Source organism: Zeus faber (genome assembly GCF_960531495.2).
Source record: "Zeus faber genome assembly, chromosome: 20".
Classification (NCBI taxonomy): Eukaryota; Metazoa; Chordata; class Actinopteri; order Zeiformes; family Zeidae; genus Zeus; species Zeus faber.
This window is the reverse complement of record NC_137207.1, coordinates 26,960,534-26,976,321: the sequence shown is the minus strand read 5'-3', so window position 1 is coordinate 26,976,321 and position 15,788 is coordinate 26,960,534. Positions and strand designations below refer to the sequence as shown.

Genomic DNA, 15,788 nt, shown 5'->3' with positions numbered 1-15,788 from the left:
GAAAAAAACAAATTCCTGCCAAACTTCCATGATAAGCTGTGTAATAAAGAAAACAGTTAAAGAGTTTTTTGATGTGTATATATATATTTTTTCCATTTTGTGGAAAAAAACCCCCAAATATATACACAACAAAAATATATGAAATAGTTCATATTTTTTTAAATATTTTATATTTTTTTATCTTTGTCCGTTATTGAAAGTAAAACACGCGCATGGCCTGGAATATTCATTCTTTTTGTTCATCAATCCACCACTAGAGGGCAGTCCAGTGCTGCCGTTTGGTTGCATAAAAGATAATCTCTTCTATGTATTTGTAAATTGCTTGTTATTTCCCCAGCTGTATAATATGTCGGCCTGTGGCTACCTCTAGTTGCCGGTGCAACTCCCATACGGAGACAGACGGTGCAATCCATCCCGCGTCCATGTCATTTATTCCCATTCACAGCCGCCCCATCGCGAGGGTTTATACTAACGAGCCATTGTGTAGATTTAACCTTCAACCTGCAATCATCCCCACGTCCAACCAAATAAACACCACAGTTGTGTGAAAAAAAACAGAATCATTTATAGGGCAATATACAATAATATAGAGACATTTCTATCGATGAATTATAATTTACATTATTGCAATGGATGTACAATTGTAGTAGTCATGGGTTTCACTGGGTGACACTTAAGAGTACAACTTGAAAATACATATTGCTTCAGATGTTTGGGCGGAAAGATGAAGCGTTTCACTTCAAGCCACGCGAGGTCACGTGAGGCTTGTTTTTCATGGCGGCGGCGGCGGCTCCTCGTTGTGCTTCAGTCCAGCAGGGCACAGCAACACGCCTCAGAAAGGTCAAACGTCCGTTTGGAAAACGGGACACGCACAATGCAGCTCAGTGTCCTCGTGCAGGTTTTCAACGTGTTTTGGGGAACAGTAATATCACATTTCATTTACAGATACTTTATGCCGTTGTAGTCAATAAAACCCCCCCAAAAAAAGCTGAGAAACCTGATTTTCTTTCCGCATAACATATAAAAGACCGTCTGACAAGATTTCAGTTTTTCACAAAGAAATGACACTTAAACGACACTTTAAGGCTTAAACGTTTGCCCCATGGAACGACATTTGGAATCCTTAAAGAGAGCAGAAAGAGCATGACGGCAGTGACGAAAGGAGGGAAGGAAGGAAGGACGCAAAGAAGGAGGGAAGGAAGAAAGGAAGGAAGGAGGGAAGGAAGAAAGGAAGGAGGGAAGGAGCCGCTTGTGCACCCAGCCCCCGTCTCCGACAGTTGTTGAGTGAATTGTGCGTTTTGTTGCTGTCGTCAGCGCATCGAGAAGCTTGAGGGAGACGCTCGGCGTCCTCCAGCTCCTCATGATGATGTCGCTGCAGGTGACGTGTTGTTTCTAACTTTTGTTGAGGTGGAGCCGTGGAGGCACAGCTGGCGACGTGCCAGCTGTGCCTCCAAAAAGAGCAGCAGAGCAGTGAGCCGCTTCGCACCACTGACTTCACTGGAGGGAGACAATTTATGTCTGCATTTAAAACCAACAGACAATAATGGACTTGAAGCATTACGTTTGGAGTGATGTGTGTGTGTGTGTGTGTGTGTGTGTGTGTGTGTGTGTGGGGCTGCAGGTGGAGGCGGGGCCGGAGGGCGGAGGCTTCCTGCTTCCCCGGCTCCGCTCTGCATGGATCGTTCGAGGACCTCAGGCGGAGCGACCAAATGTCACAGATCCCTAAAGCACCGGACCCCGCCCCGCCGGGCCCACCCCACACCCCACACCCCATAATGACCTCATGTGGCATCCGAGTGGCGGTTGATTGTCACTGTGTTACAGAGAGAGAGAGAGGACAACAGAGAGACGCACGGACGCGTGGCAGAGGGACATGTCTCATCGTCATCGTGGCATCGTTTCAGCTAAAAAAGAGGCGGCGGCGTCACACACGTCGGGTTTCCTTCAGGAAGCAGGTCAGCTGAAAACAGGACGTCCTGCAGGTCTGCAGAGCGAAGGGGGTTTGGGGCGACAGACACCGAGCGGCAACATTTACACAAACCACTGGATTCCACTAACGCCGTCTCTTTAAGAAAACCCCCCAAAAACGATGGGGTGTCTAACATGGCTTCCAGACAGGTCTGTACCAGGGAGGGGCCCCCGGGCGGAGGGCGAGGCGGCAGACGGTCGGAGATTGCATACTTGAGCCCCGCCGAGCTGGACGGTGGGAACCATTTTTCCTGGTTAAATTCCTCGACTCCGGCCGACGCCGACGCCGCCCCGCCCCGCCCCTCAGTTGGGTGGCTAGTACGGGGAGAAGATAATGGGTGCGTGCGTGGCCCTCAGCGGCCCCGGCGCAGGCCTGAAGAGCGTGGGGCCGATCAGCGAGCCCTGGAGGACGGGCGCGGGGCCCGCAGGGGCCCGCAGGGGCAGGTGCCCCGAGGCCAGGGTGCAGAGGGCGGCGGCGTTGAAGGGAGCGGCCAGGAAGCCCGGCGGCAGAGCCTTGGACAGATGCTTCTGCAGGGCCAGCTTAGTCTGGAACAGGAAACAGACGGTGAATGTGCTGAGAGGAGGAGATTTGTAAACAAATAGTAAATAGTATTTCTCACTGCAGGGCCCCGTGGAATACTCCATTCTAATTTGGTCCATAGCAGAAATGAGCGATCCATTATTTCAGAGTAATGCCGCTGCCTATTAATAACGACCGGTTCATTTCCCCAAAAACGGTTCATTTTTTACTATTTTTAAAGTTTTTTAGTTGTATTTTTTACTTTAAAGTCAGCACAGACCAAACCAGTGGCCCCCACAGTGTGGCTTGAACAGACCAAACCAGTGGCCCCCACAGTGTGGCTTGAACAGACCAAACCAGTGGCCCCCATGTCGCACTGAGCCATGGATCCAACGTGTGGATCCCAGGCAGCGCCGCTGATCCCGACCGCGACAGAAACACTGTGAAAAGCAGAAGGAAGCATCGGAGCGGACGCCGCTGGCTCCATGCATCCCTTCAAAGCTCGCTCGCTCTCAAGGGAGGACAGAGACCGAGAGGCGTTTCAATCATAATCATCCGCAGTTGAGGATTCGTTAAAAGTGTTTCAGCCCTCGGAGCTCATCACTGGACTAAAACATCTTTCTGCCGTGACCCCACACCGAGTGAGATTATATGCCCCAATTTCCGTATCCTGGTATTATAAATACATCATTTACAGAGAAAATGGGTCTGATTGTGGGAATGGGATCTGATCCCAGAGCTGTAAAACCAGGGTCGCAGCTTTGACCTGTTGGGTCCATGTTTGTAGGGAGGTCAGAGGTCAGACGGAGGGCGAACCCCCATCGAGGCTGGGGAAACATGTGGAGAGGCCGGACGCAACTTACTCCACCAGCTTTTACTATGTAGACACAGCTGATGAGGAGGCACTTTTGTTGTTGGTATTGACTCGGGCGGGGCCGCTTATTTCATGACGGTAATCGACGGCCACCCACACAGACGCAGAAAACCCTCATAATCCCAATTTGGCAATGTTTTTCTGAAAAAATATAAAATAATTGACCTTTCCCATAAATATACATTCATAGTTTCACAGATGCTTACCACACGATCCCTCTAAAACAAAGCAGATAATACTTCTCCCTGAACGCGTTGTCTCTGAAGTCTCTGTCTCATTGTTTTTAATCTCCCTTTTATAGTACACTATGTAATAATGATGATAATAATAGTAATAATATTAATAATAATTATCATAATATAGTAATTATCATAATAATGATAATGATCATAATAATGATAACAATAATAAAAAAACATAATAATAATAATAATAATAAGACATAAGACTAATTCGGTTCAGAATCTTGCCCAGAAAATAAATCCACTCCCTGCTCGTTGTCTAGACTTTCTCTTCTTCTCCCTTTTCCTAAATAAAGTCATTTATTCTGGAATATGTGACTCATTAGAACTATCCTTGCTCCGTTATTCTCCTGCTGTGATTATAAGAAATAAAAGCAGTTATTGTCTTCTTCCTCCCGTTAAACCCACACAGTGGCGCCTGCTAATAGCTGTTATCTGGGCTTATATTATTCCATTTGATCCAAAATTGATATTCGGATTAATAAAAAAAAAACAGCAAAAAAAAATGCTCCGCCCTCAACTCCGCTCCACCTCTGTGTCTCTCTCTGCGAGATACAGTTCGCCCCCCCCTCCAAGCGTCCCACTCCAACAGGGGTCTGTGGGGTTGGGGACTCGCTTTAAGTCCAAATGCAGTATAACACGGATGTTTTAACGAGCCCCCCGGACGATACAATAACGCCCATGGATTCGATTAATTGCTGACGATCGATCGGCAGCAAAAAATCTCGGAACCGGCCCCAGCACTGAAAAGAATAACAATGACAATAAGCTGGGATGAGTCACTTTGTGCAGTTTATCTTTTGTACCCTTGCTGTTATGGGTTTTGAATGATTTTGATTTTTCATGTGAGTGTCACCTTGTTTTCCCTGCGACACAAATAAGAACATAACAACAAAAAATAAAAATAAATAAAAACATTGTCAATTTGTCATTCAGAGCAGCAAGCAACACGCCCTGTAGCTGCTGGATACTAAACAGCTGGTTTAGGGGGTGTGTGTGTGTGTGTGTGTGTATATGTCTATGTCTGTGTGTGTGTGTGTGTGTGTGTGTGTGTGTATGTATGTCTATGTCTGTGTGTGTGTGTGTGTGTGTGTGTGTGTGTTTGTGTGTGTGTGTGTGTGTGTGTGTGTGTGTATGTCTATGTCTGTGTGTGTGTGTGTGTGTGTGTGTGTGTGTAGGAGTGTGTGTGTGTGTGTGTGTGTGTGTGTGTGTGTGTGTGTGTGTGTAGGAGTGTGTGTGTGTTTCTGCTTCTCACCGCCATCAGAGCGCTGGGTTGGATTTTAGCGTGGGGGCTGAACTTGGGCTTGGCTGGTTTCCCACTCAGACGTTCTTTGTGTCTCCGGCTGCTGAGGTGCTGTGAGACAGAACCACAGACGCCCGTTCAACCAGAACCAGGGGCTTGTACCAGAACGGAGCGCACGCCAGTCACAGTCAAACAACTTGGAAATCTAAAGAGATGGACGGTTTTTGGGGAAATTTCACAGGAGCTAGGCTAGGCGATCCCATCCGCGGCCATGCACTGAGCTAACACAGTTAGCGTGCAGCTCGAGGTCGTCTCCGTCCTGGACACGCAGGGATGGAAATGGTGTCAAAGTTTCTGTCTGAATTTCCCCCCAAAAAACTGGAGTCAAGACAAGTATAATAAATACATTTTGTACAAATGGGATATTCAAAGTGAATGACATGATGCAAAAGCAAACAAGGATCTCGCTGGAGTTGGTATTTTTTTGAATTAAGATGTTCGGACAGAGCAGCCTCTCAAGTGTTTTTACTTCCAGATTTATTTGTTTTCAAAAACCTAATTTCGACTCCTCAGGCTCCTTTTTTGGTATCTTCTTAGCGTTGTCCACAGAATCGCATTTTTATATCCTGTATATTTTATACATATTATTATTTTTATTATTTTTCGGCTATTTGTACATAAATAATTTATATATTTTTTTTCACCAAACCTCACCACAACAAATTCCTCGTAGATGTAAACGTACCTGGCGGAATAACCTGACTGTGGAGGCGGCTGAAGGGACGTTGCGCTGCTCACCTGTTTGAGCTGCGACTCTGAGTTGACGGCCATCTGGCACAGCTCGCAGAGGAAGGACTGTCCGGCCGGGGCCACGCCCGCTCTGCTGCGGCTGCTCAGCCACTGCTTGGTGCGGCAGGCGGAGCGCAGTGATGATGTCACCTTCACCCTGCGCTGCCATTGGCCGCCGCTCGGACCGTCCAGCATCTGCTTGTGCCGGGAGCCTGGATCCACCAATGAGAGCCATTTTGTACATTTTATACTGCTTCCTTTTACAAGTTTCTGTCATTTTGATCTTAGTTTTGCATATATTAGTTCTGTTTATATATATATATATATATATACTTTTTTTACTTCATTAACTTCATTCACTGTCGGGATTTTGCACAAAGAATAAACGTTTCAGTGGCAACACAACACTGTGTAATTTTATGCATGACAAATAATACTTAATAATAATACTTAATAAAACACAAACTTGAAATTTGAAACAGTGAAACATTAAGGCTGAGTACTTTAGTACATTATTTTGAGGAAATAAAGGCCTATAATGTCTTGTCACACATACTTCATCATCATATCTTAAAAATAATGGTTTGGGAAATTAACATTTTCGACTCAAATCCAATTATTTTCCCCCCAGTGTAATTCAACATACAAGCACGTGATGGAAAAGCCATTTTTGGAATAAATCCGGAATAAAATTTTAAGATTGAAGCTGCCTCAATAAGTGCGGCCGCCATGCTGCGACCGTGCATAATTTCCGTCAAGTACGCGTTAAAATCCGGTAACCACGGCAACCGCCGTGCAACCCACCGCTGAAGTGCGCCTCCAGCTGGGAGCTGGAGTTGACTGTCACTTTGCACAGGGGGCAGTGCAGGTGCTGCTTGGCTTTACTCCTCCTGTCATCCTTGGCCTCCCCCGCCTCCTCCACCTTGCCTCCCACGGAGCCCCCCGGGGGGTCGGGAGGGGGGTCTGGACTGGGACGGGGGCTGCCGTCCTCCGTGAGAACGCAGTCTGACCTCACTTCGGGGAGCCGGGGGTTGGAGGAGGCGGCGGGGAGCCGGAGCTCGGGGCTGGAGCGCGTGGCGTCGTCTGGTGGGGCGGCGGAGGTGAGCGCCGGCAGGCTGCCCCGGGCGGCCTCCGCCTGGGCGGGAGCCGGAGACGTCCTCGTCCCTGGAGGAAGGACAGAAAACAGCACCACGGTGGTTTGATGGCAGGACTATGAGGGCGCCGTCACATCGGCCGCGTTTAGTCCGTTTGGATGGAACCCTGGTGCCTTTACCCCCTCGGTGCGGTTTCGTTTGGGCAGGTGTGAACGCAGAAATCAAACTAAAACGACCGCTCCCAGACCGCATGCGAGAGGTGGTCTCGGACCGGTTCCAAGCCGACCCCAGTGCGCTTTGCTTGTGGTGAGAACACAATTTCACCTTTCACATGTGTATTGGTTGCGGGCGGGGCATTTGTTTACATACCCGCCCGCATTTGTTTACATTTGCAGCACGGCTCCGCTGCTGGCTGGCGGTGAGAACTTCCATGATGTGATTTTGCTTCCACAGAGACAGTGTGTGGACTACAGGAAGTAGACGGGGACCTTTATCTTTTAGAACAGAATAATAAAATGTATGGGACCTCCTAGCGATCTCTCCCTGACACACCCACTCCCCTCCACCTCTTGTAGCCATGCGCCAACAGGGCTCCTACATTACCCACAATGCAATCCAACATACGCTGTTGTTTACATCTGGGAAGGTCGTTCAACTCTCAGAATTTTGAAGAAAAAATTGGACTAATGAAAGGAGAGCTTAACGGGACACTGAGTTGGTTTACAACTTCTGTGTGTGAACCCAAAACAGGGGCGACGGCAACGTTGCACCGGTTCAGCTGCTGAGGTCAGGAAAGCACCGAGTAGAAGAGGGAGAATAAAGTAGTTAAAAAACGGGCATCGACCCGTTGTCGTGTATTTCTGTTCAGTTACAAGTTGCTGTTCTACTTGATTTTCAATGATTTTCAATACTACTACTACTGGACCGCATCCATATGTATACGGATATCTTTGAAAACGCAGTATTCTCTGCGTTTTGACCTCCCGTCCACACGAGTGTTTTTATGGTCGCTGGAAATAAAGCTTTTGGAAAACGCCTCCTAGGGCAGAGATTTTGCAAAGCGCTCTCAAACGGACGTCCTCGAAAACGCCGCTCCTCAAAAGTGCCGACGCCGGGACCCCGAGCCGCGGCCGGAGCCAAGGAGCAACGCAAAGTTGTCCTCTCTGGGGGGAGGGGGCGTGAAAAGTCTCTACAACTTTCGGAAACGGCGTCCAGCGTTGGAGCTCAGTAACCCGCGTGCTCCCTGTGTGCTCCCTGTGTGCTCCCTGTGTGCTCCCTGTGTGCTCCCTGTGTGCTCCCAGTGTGCTCCCTGTGTGCTCCCTGTGTGCTCCCTGTGTGCTCCCTGTGTGCTCCCAGTGTGCTCCCAGTGTGCTCCCTGTGTGCTCCCTGTGTGCTCCCTGTGTGCTCCCAGTGTCCTCCCAGTGTGCTCCCAGTGTGCTCCCTGTGTGCTCCCAGTGTGCTCCCAGTGTGCTCCCTGTGTGCTCCCAGTGTCCTCCCTGTGTGCTCCCTGTGTGCTCCCTGTGTGCTCCCAGTGTGCTCCCAGTGTGCTCCCAGTGTGCTCCCTGTGTGCTCCCTGTGTGCTCCCCGCATGCTCCCTGCGTACTCCCTCCCATGTTCTTCTGTGGTGCCGCGTTGTGGCCCCCTGCTGGATAGGGTCCTAATGTCAGCCTTACAAATCATTTTTGTGTGTGGACGGGGGCCCCGTGTCGCCGGGAAGATGCCACTCCCACTTATAGACACTGGTCACCCGTTCCACTCTCTGGAAACAGCAAAAGCCTTTTCTCGGAATGAAAAGCAAAATAAACAAACCACCGAGGATGATCGGTGAAGGCGAGCTGGAAATAAGCGAACAAAGTTTGTCTCTGGGGTTTGTGGGTTTCAGAGTAAGAGGCCGCTAAGAGCTTTTCACTTTGCCGGCAGCAATGAGAGCTACGACTGGTTTCTTCTATTTCCTCAAGTGAAGTTCGAGATCAGCTCCCCCATTAGCATCAATCAAACGCCATGGCAACCTGTGGACGCAGCAAGCCTCTGGTTGTGTGGTCGAGGAAATGAAAGGAGCAGGAAGGCGGAAACAAATCAACGGTACAAAAAAAAAAGAACATTTCCAGTGAGAGAGCGTAAAAGCATCGTCGGGTTCAATCCGAATTTGAAACAAGGCAAACAAATGTGGCCCGCTCACTCGATTCGGGGGAAAGAGGGACGAGCTGTTCTCTCCTCCAGAGCCCGTATGAAAGAAGAGCCGCATAAACGACAACACAGAACCGCAGAATCACTTTTTTTCCGCACTCTCCTCATGGACGGTCGGTTGAGGGAGTTTGGGGACGGAGGGTCTGACTCTCCGGTGCCTGCGCCGCGCAAACCAGTCCAACCAAGATGGACGGCTGGAGCATTTCCACCACTGTTTTGGGGCAGAGAAAGGATGCGTTCTCAGCCCCCGACACGCCCGCTCTGGCGTAGCACACACTCCTGATGGTGGGGTCACGGGGCGCCGCCGGGCGACGGCTTCACGGCGACTAAAAAAAGAGTTGAACAATTTTCAACTTTATGCAAATCAGCAGCGACCAACGCATTGTACCTATTATTTTAAATGAAAAATGTAACTTAAACTAGGGATAAAATAAGGAAGACGTAGCTAATTCTTTATTCTAAGGGACAGATCGCAGATTAATTACGTGAAAAGAAAGGTTATTTATTTTGCCAAGTAAACTCCACAATTTTGGCAAAAAATAAGTAGACACGGCCCCATCTATAAGTATAATGTATATTAAATATGGAAAAGGAGAGAGGTTTGAAATGTTTGGTGTGCCCACAACAGCGGGTCCATGTTGCGGCGACGGCCACAAACGCCAGGGGCGCAGGGGCCCCGTTGCCGGTGGTGCGACCGTAGCTTTACCACACGTCTGTGCCGTGGCCCCTGGGCTTGGGGACGTGAGTAAAGAGAACCGTGTCGTCTCCGCAATATCGCGTGGTCGCAGAGCCGCTTCCTTCAGCGCGTCCAGGGTTGATGACCACACAGCGCGGAAACCCTCGCCGGCGTCTTGCCGTCGCAATGCATGGTGGGACAGGCTTCCCAGCGTAGCGAGCGGTGTTTGCATCCTAGGATATTTGGCTGGACAATGAGAGCTTCGGTTTGTCATCCTGGAACTTTTTCCACGTGCAGTTCCCGGGGCCGGTGGCTCAGGAGGCAACGCGTGGTCCTCTAGTAATCAGAGGACTCCTCCCCGGCAGGAGGTAGGGTCCTTGAGCAAGGCACTTCACCCCCTAAATGCTCCCTGGGCGCCGTTCCGAAACACGTCAGATGGGACGTATACTCAATTCAAGTAAATAAAATACTGCATCTTTTTGCCTATTTGGCCCATAAACAATCTATTGATCCTCCATCTAAAGGAATGTTGAGATGGTTGACGTTTCATTACATGGTTATGATAACTTACAGCTTCCAGAAGAATTATTTGAATAATTATAATCAACAAAGTGTAAAATTTAAGTATAGAGTAAATTTGGGTATAAAATGTTGAACCTTGGGTGATGGAAGCTGGTATCAATCGCGGAGAGTTTGGAATCAATGCATTGCAGCGGGGGGGGGGGGGGGGGGGGGTGCAGAGGGAAAAACAACAACACAAAAACAGCCCAAAAATATCAAAGAAAAGGAGCCCCCTCTAACATCCCCCACTGACGCTCTGAGGATGCTCTTCAAGGCCTCTCATTAGCCGCTACGTCGGCTTGACAGGAGTAATTATCCCTCTGTGAGTGGCGGCGGCGGCAGGACGGGTGAGAGCAGGTACTTATTAAACATCCCTGGTTACCACTCATTAGAGGGAGGGGGAGGGCTCGAGAAAAAATAAAGTCTTCTACCTGTACTCTCCGTCAGCTGTGTATCCGTCAGCCCTCCTCCTCCTCCTCCTGCCCCTCCTCCTCCTCCTCCTCCTCCGCCCGTCCTCCCTCTCTCTCGTCCCTTCTCTCGCTCCCTCGCGGCGGCGGGGCCCTGTCCGGCCCTCTGGCGGTTCTTCTGTGCGTTCCGCGGCGACGCCAGGGCCTTCAGCTTACGAGCGTGCTTGTGACCCTTGTAGTGGGCCTCAGCCTGGGTCTGGTACACACACATGCACGCGCGCACACACACACACACACACACACACACACACACACACATGCAAAACAATTGAAAGAAGAGGTGAATTTGTATAAAGTTGAGATTGAGGGAGGGGGATTTCATCAAATACACTAATACGTCGTCCATCTTTGGTGCAGATCATCACGGGATTGAAAAATGCATTTTTCATAAATGTATTTTACAAATGCAACAAAATACATCCCAGTCACTTCCCTGTGCATGAGCTCGGTGTCTGTTGAGTGCTGCGGCGTTTCAGACGAGTCGGTTCATCGTGCTTCCACGATGTTGGAAGCGATGAGTGCGCACTTGACTTTGAAGAAGGAGGGCCACATCATCCTCGTCGTCGTCGTCATCATCATCATCCTCAGCATCATCATCCTCTTCGCCGTCATCATCTTCATTATCATCATCATCTTCATTGTCATCATCATTGTCACCATCGTTGTCATCATTATCATCCTGATCATTGCTGTTATCATCCTCATCGTCCTCATCATCATTGTCACAATCGTTGTCATCCTCATCACCGTCATCATCGGCATCATCATCATCATCATCATCATCATCATCATCATCTCTTCATCGCTGGATACGAGTGAATGGAATCCATTCACAAAATGGCCGCATCCATTCTCGCTCTGACACAAAAAATGACCTTTGTGTCTTTCTCCGAGGGCAGAAAGACGTTTGCGGCAGCGTGACCACAGAAGCATGCGGATTCAGAATCTAAAAACAGGGGTGACCCAACAAGTGCAGACGCACGCACAGAGTTTTTGCATAATAAAGAATGATGACCTGGAAGCACATCACATTAATCTCATAGAAGGAGTACAAGCTTCCAGAAAATAAACATACACACACACACAAAAGCAGAACACGCACGCAGGCAGGCACGCAGGCAGGCACGCAGGCAGGCAGGCCATCTGTAGCACTGGCTGACCTGAATCTGGAAAAATTCAATGACACAATATGTTTCAAACACTTTGCATTTTGCCACATATTTAAAATGACCAAAGCGGTGTCAAATGGAGTTTGAGCGTCTTTACTGGTCAGCACACATCACTTTAAAATCCCTGACCATTTTCCTGATGAAAGCTCACATTTTATTAGTTTTCAGAATTTGTTTTTATTTTTAAAAAACAAAAATGCATTTCCAATTTGAACCCTTCCCACCCACAAACCTACTTAAGCTCACTGTACACAACAATAAATAAATAATATAATTATATATATATAATATAAATATATTATTATTATTATTATTATTATTATTATTATTATTATTATTATTATTATTATCAATAATGACACATTATTTGATAATAATACAATAATAATAATAATAATTTTATTATATAAAATAATAAAATAAACATTTAAAAAATCGGATTATCACAATTTTCTGGTTTTGTAAAATTGGGACAACATGGTGATAAACGTCTGGTCTGACTGACAATTATTATGAATCAGGAATCTACCAGGAAAATGACCGGGGGTCTGTAGGAGCCGCCTAAATAAACGAGCTGAAATCTACTTCGACACCGGCTCGGCCTTTTAAATAACATGTTACGAACACACTGGCCACCACAGAGTGAGACATCCAGTTTCTTTCAGATCATTTGTCATTTTCCAAAATGACCCACAGCGCCAAGTCCATCCTGTGTCTGCACAATCAGACCCACCGTGTTGAGGGGTGATTGTTTGGCGGGCGTGTGCGAGAGGAAAAAAAAACAAAAAACTGCGGGGCCGCTTCTGCCTCAGCGCGTTGCCAAAAGCCTCGCCCCGCGCACGTGCAGAAAGGTCACGCCAAAGGTCAAAGAGCGCAGAGCGTCACAGGGAGCTGGGGAAAGGCTGCACGGCCCCGTCGGCCACGTTGAATGTCAGCGAACATTAGCCATTCAGCGTGACGTGAGGCTGAGTCAGGAGGATGGATTCACTCCCATCTGCACACCACCACACTATCTAGGGCAGGGGTTCCCAAACTGGGGTCAGCGGCACCCTGGGGGAGTCCGTGGGGGTATTGCAGGGGGTCCACTGAGGTTCTGACTATATATATATTTTCTCACAAAACATATATATTCAACCTCACTAATAATGACACGCTGGGAACCCCTGATCTGTTATGAGGTTTTAGATTGACCATTTGAGACAAGGTGAGTTTGTCCCCGCATGGCTAGAGCACAGTGGACAGACATCCCAATATGACGACACCTGAATGTGTCGGATCTGCTTGGTGACGCTGATTTAAGCAGCTTCGGGAGTTGGTACCATCTCCACATGGACAATGAGAAACGACTGTCCTCCAGGAAACGTCAACTCATTTGAAATGCCACCAGGGGTCCTCGGGACCCAGCTTCGGCCCCTTTCACACATTGAGGCCGCTCACCCAGCTGGGTGAGCTGGGGGCCCCACCCCTTCCAGATTAGAACAAAAAGAAGGTTTTTACGGACGTTGCCAAGTGCCGACACATTCAAGGCAATGGGTGTGACCCGGGCGTTAGGGTTCATCCAATGTTTCCAGAAACGCCTTCGACGTTGGTTTCCAAATACACGCAATGACCACGTCGCAGAATCCAACAAGTCGCCCTCGCTCTGTTGCGACTGGTTTCCTTGCTCCGCGTAAAAGGCATCGCTCTCGGGGATCCCGCAACCTTTTGCATGCTTGGCCAGAAAATCTTGCAGCCTTAGTACGGGAAGATTTTCTTGAAATGGTCGTGGGTCACAACACGGCGAATCGGGATTAACATTGGACAAACGCCTCGCACAGAAAAGCGGTCGTGCTCTTAATCTCATGTGATGCGGGCAGGGGAGAGTTCCTGAGCTTTTCTGCGTTAAAGCTTCACGTGTGAAAGGGGATTTGAATGCGACTGAGCTGATCTGCCCCGGACCTCGCGACGAAGCCCCCCGCTGTGAATGGTACCTGTCTGCAACCTGTAATCCGCCGCCCGGGGCAACCGGCACTTTGAGCCCAGCTGCAGGTGAGGATAGATGGGACACGGAGAGAGGCGGTTAGCTGGAAAACAAACTCCTCTGAGCTCGTCTCAAATTCCAATTCAGATAAGGAGAGAAATCACACAAAGTAAACAAGGGTAGGGATCGGGGTAATGGGGTTGTGCAAGCATCTACATTTTCAAGTTTGGTAGTTCAAACAAATAAGAGTAATTGGCATTTTGCCAGATTTCTCCCAACAATATATATGCAAATACTGTACGTATAAACCAGCTCCATGGAGACGACAGCTCAATGAATATGAATTGGAAATCATTATGAGGCGAAAAATAGCCAAAAAAAAACAACTGTCCTGGCGAATTACAATGATCAAAGAAAAAACTAGAAGCAGGGGAAGAACATGACCTTATATTTTAGGGGAAATAGCATTGTTCAAAGTTATTTCAAGTCAATTTGTAAATATGTAGTGTAAATACTGCCATCTCTGGCATCCTTTCTTGAAAATCTCCCAGAAATAAGAGTCAGTACGGTGGCCCTGAGAGCTCAATGCACTGCAACCTAAGAAAACATGTGGAAATAGACAAATCACAAGCAAATCAGCTTCCCCAATATGACAACACATGGCAGCATTTAGAGAATGTGCTGCAAATCCAGATGAGCTGAAGGGACTGCGTAGCAAAACGATTTGCAAATATGAAAAACACAACCACATTAAGGGAAAACACAAACCCATTAACGGAAAACACAAACGCATTAACGGAAAACTCAAACGCATTAACGGAAAACGCGACCGCATTAATGGAAAGCACAACCACATTAAGGGAAAACACAACCGCATTAACGGAAAGCACAACCACATTAATGATAAACACAACCACATTAACGGAAAGCACAACCACATTAATGATAAACACAACCACATTAACGGAAAGCACAACCACATTAAGAGAAAACACAACAGCATCAATGGAAAACACGACCGCATTAACGGAAAACACGACCGGATTAACGGAAAACATTTAAGATTTTATACAAGTAATAACCTGGATCTGCAACTATCATAGACCAATCGCAGCACACGAGACCACCACGTCCAAATCCTCCATCTGCTTCCTCCATGCAATTAATGAATAGAAAAATCTACTTTTATATCTATAATTTTTTATTTTTATTTTTTAAGGATTTAAGTGCGATATTCCACAGAAAACAGCTTCTACAGTCATGTTGTGGCTTTTGCATTTGTGTTTTGTCTGTTTGCTTGTGTTTGCAGTTGCAGTGCGTTGAGCTCTCAGGGCCACCGTAAGTAAGGGTGGCCACATCAAGTACTAGTACAAGTACAGTAAAGTGGCAGCAGAGGAGGCCTCAGTACGAAAACACAAAATAATCCACTAGTGGCCATTGGGGGTACTGCAAGTGGGCCACAACATCTTTGGCAAAATATACAAGATTTTCATGAGAAATAAGAAAAAATAAAGTAATAATTATACATATATATATCTATATATCTATATATGTATATCTATATATATCTATATATCTATAGATATATATATATAAGAGGAGCTTTAAGCAGCCGTGGCGCCATCAGTAGATAAAGAAAGAGGGAGGCAAGAGGAAATAGAAAGAAAGAGACGGAGAATGATAAAGAGGAAGGGAGAACGAGAGAGAAAAGAGAGAAAGAGAAAGAGAGAAAGAGCCGTCAGCTATTTCTGACCATGTTGCTGAACAAAATACACTTACAGGAACACATACACACCATGTGCATACATATATATTGTATACATATATATATATATATATATATATATACAGTATATAAATACTGTATATATGTGATATATTATATATATATATATCTCCTTATATATATGTGTGTACATATATATATATATATATATGTATGTATGTATGTATGTATGTATGTATGTATGTATGTATGTATGTATATATATATATATATATATACGTATATGTGTAGTAGTCAAACATACAAGAACAT

General features: G+C 47.0%; 1 protein-coding gene across 1 annotated transcript in view; it reads right to left on the bottom strand.

Moving 5' to 3' along the window:
- Nucleotides 1–1,805: 1,805 nt before the first annotated feature.
- Nucleotides 1,806–15,788, bottom strand: part of LOC307245720 (zinc finger protein 385C-like) — an 87,931-nt gene continuing 73,948 nt past the window's right edge. Inside the window, exons 5-9 of the mRNA XM_080021370.1 lie at nt 10,586–10,817; nt 6,441–6,800; nt 5,646–5,848; nt 4,860–4,958; nt 1,806–2,514 (exon numbers count right to left, since the gene is read on the bottom strand). Coding sequence (XP_079877496.1) covers nt 2,284–2,514; nt 4,860–4,958; nt 5,646–5,848; nt 6,441–6,800; nt 10,586–10,817 — 1,125 coding nt within the window. The 3' untranslated portion in view covers nt 1,806–2,283. The remainder of the gene's footprint in view (nt 2,515–4,859; nt 4,959–5,645; nt 5,849–6,440; nt 6,801–10,585; nt 10,818–15,788) is intronic.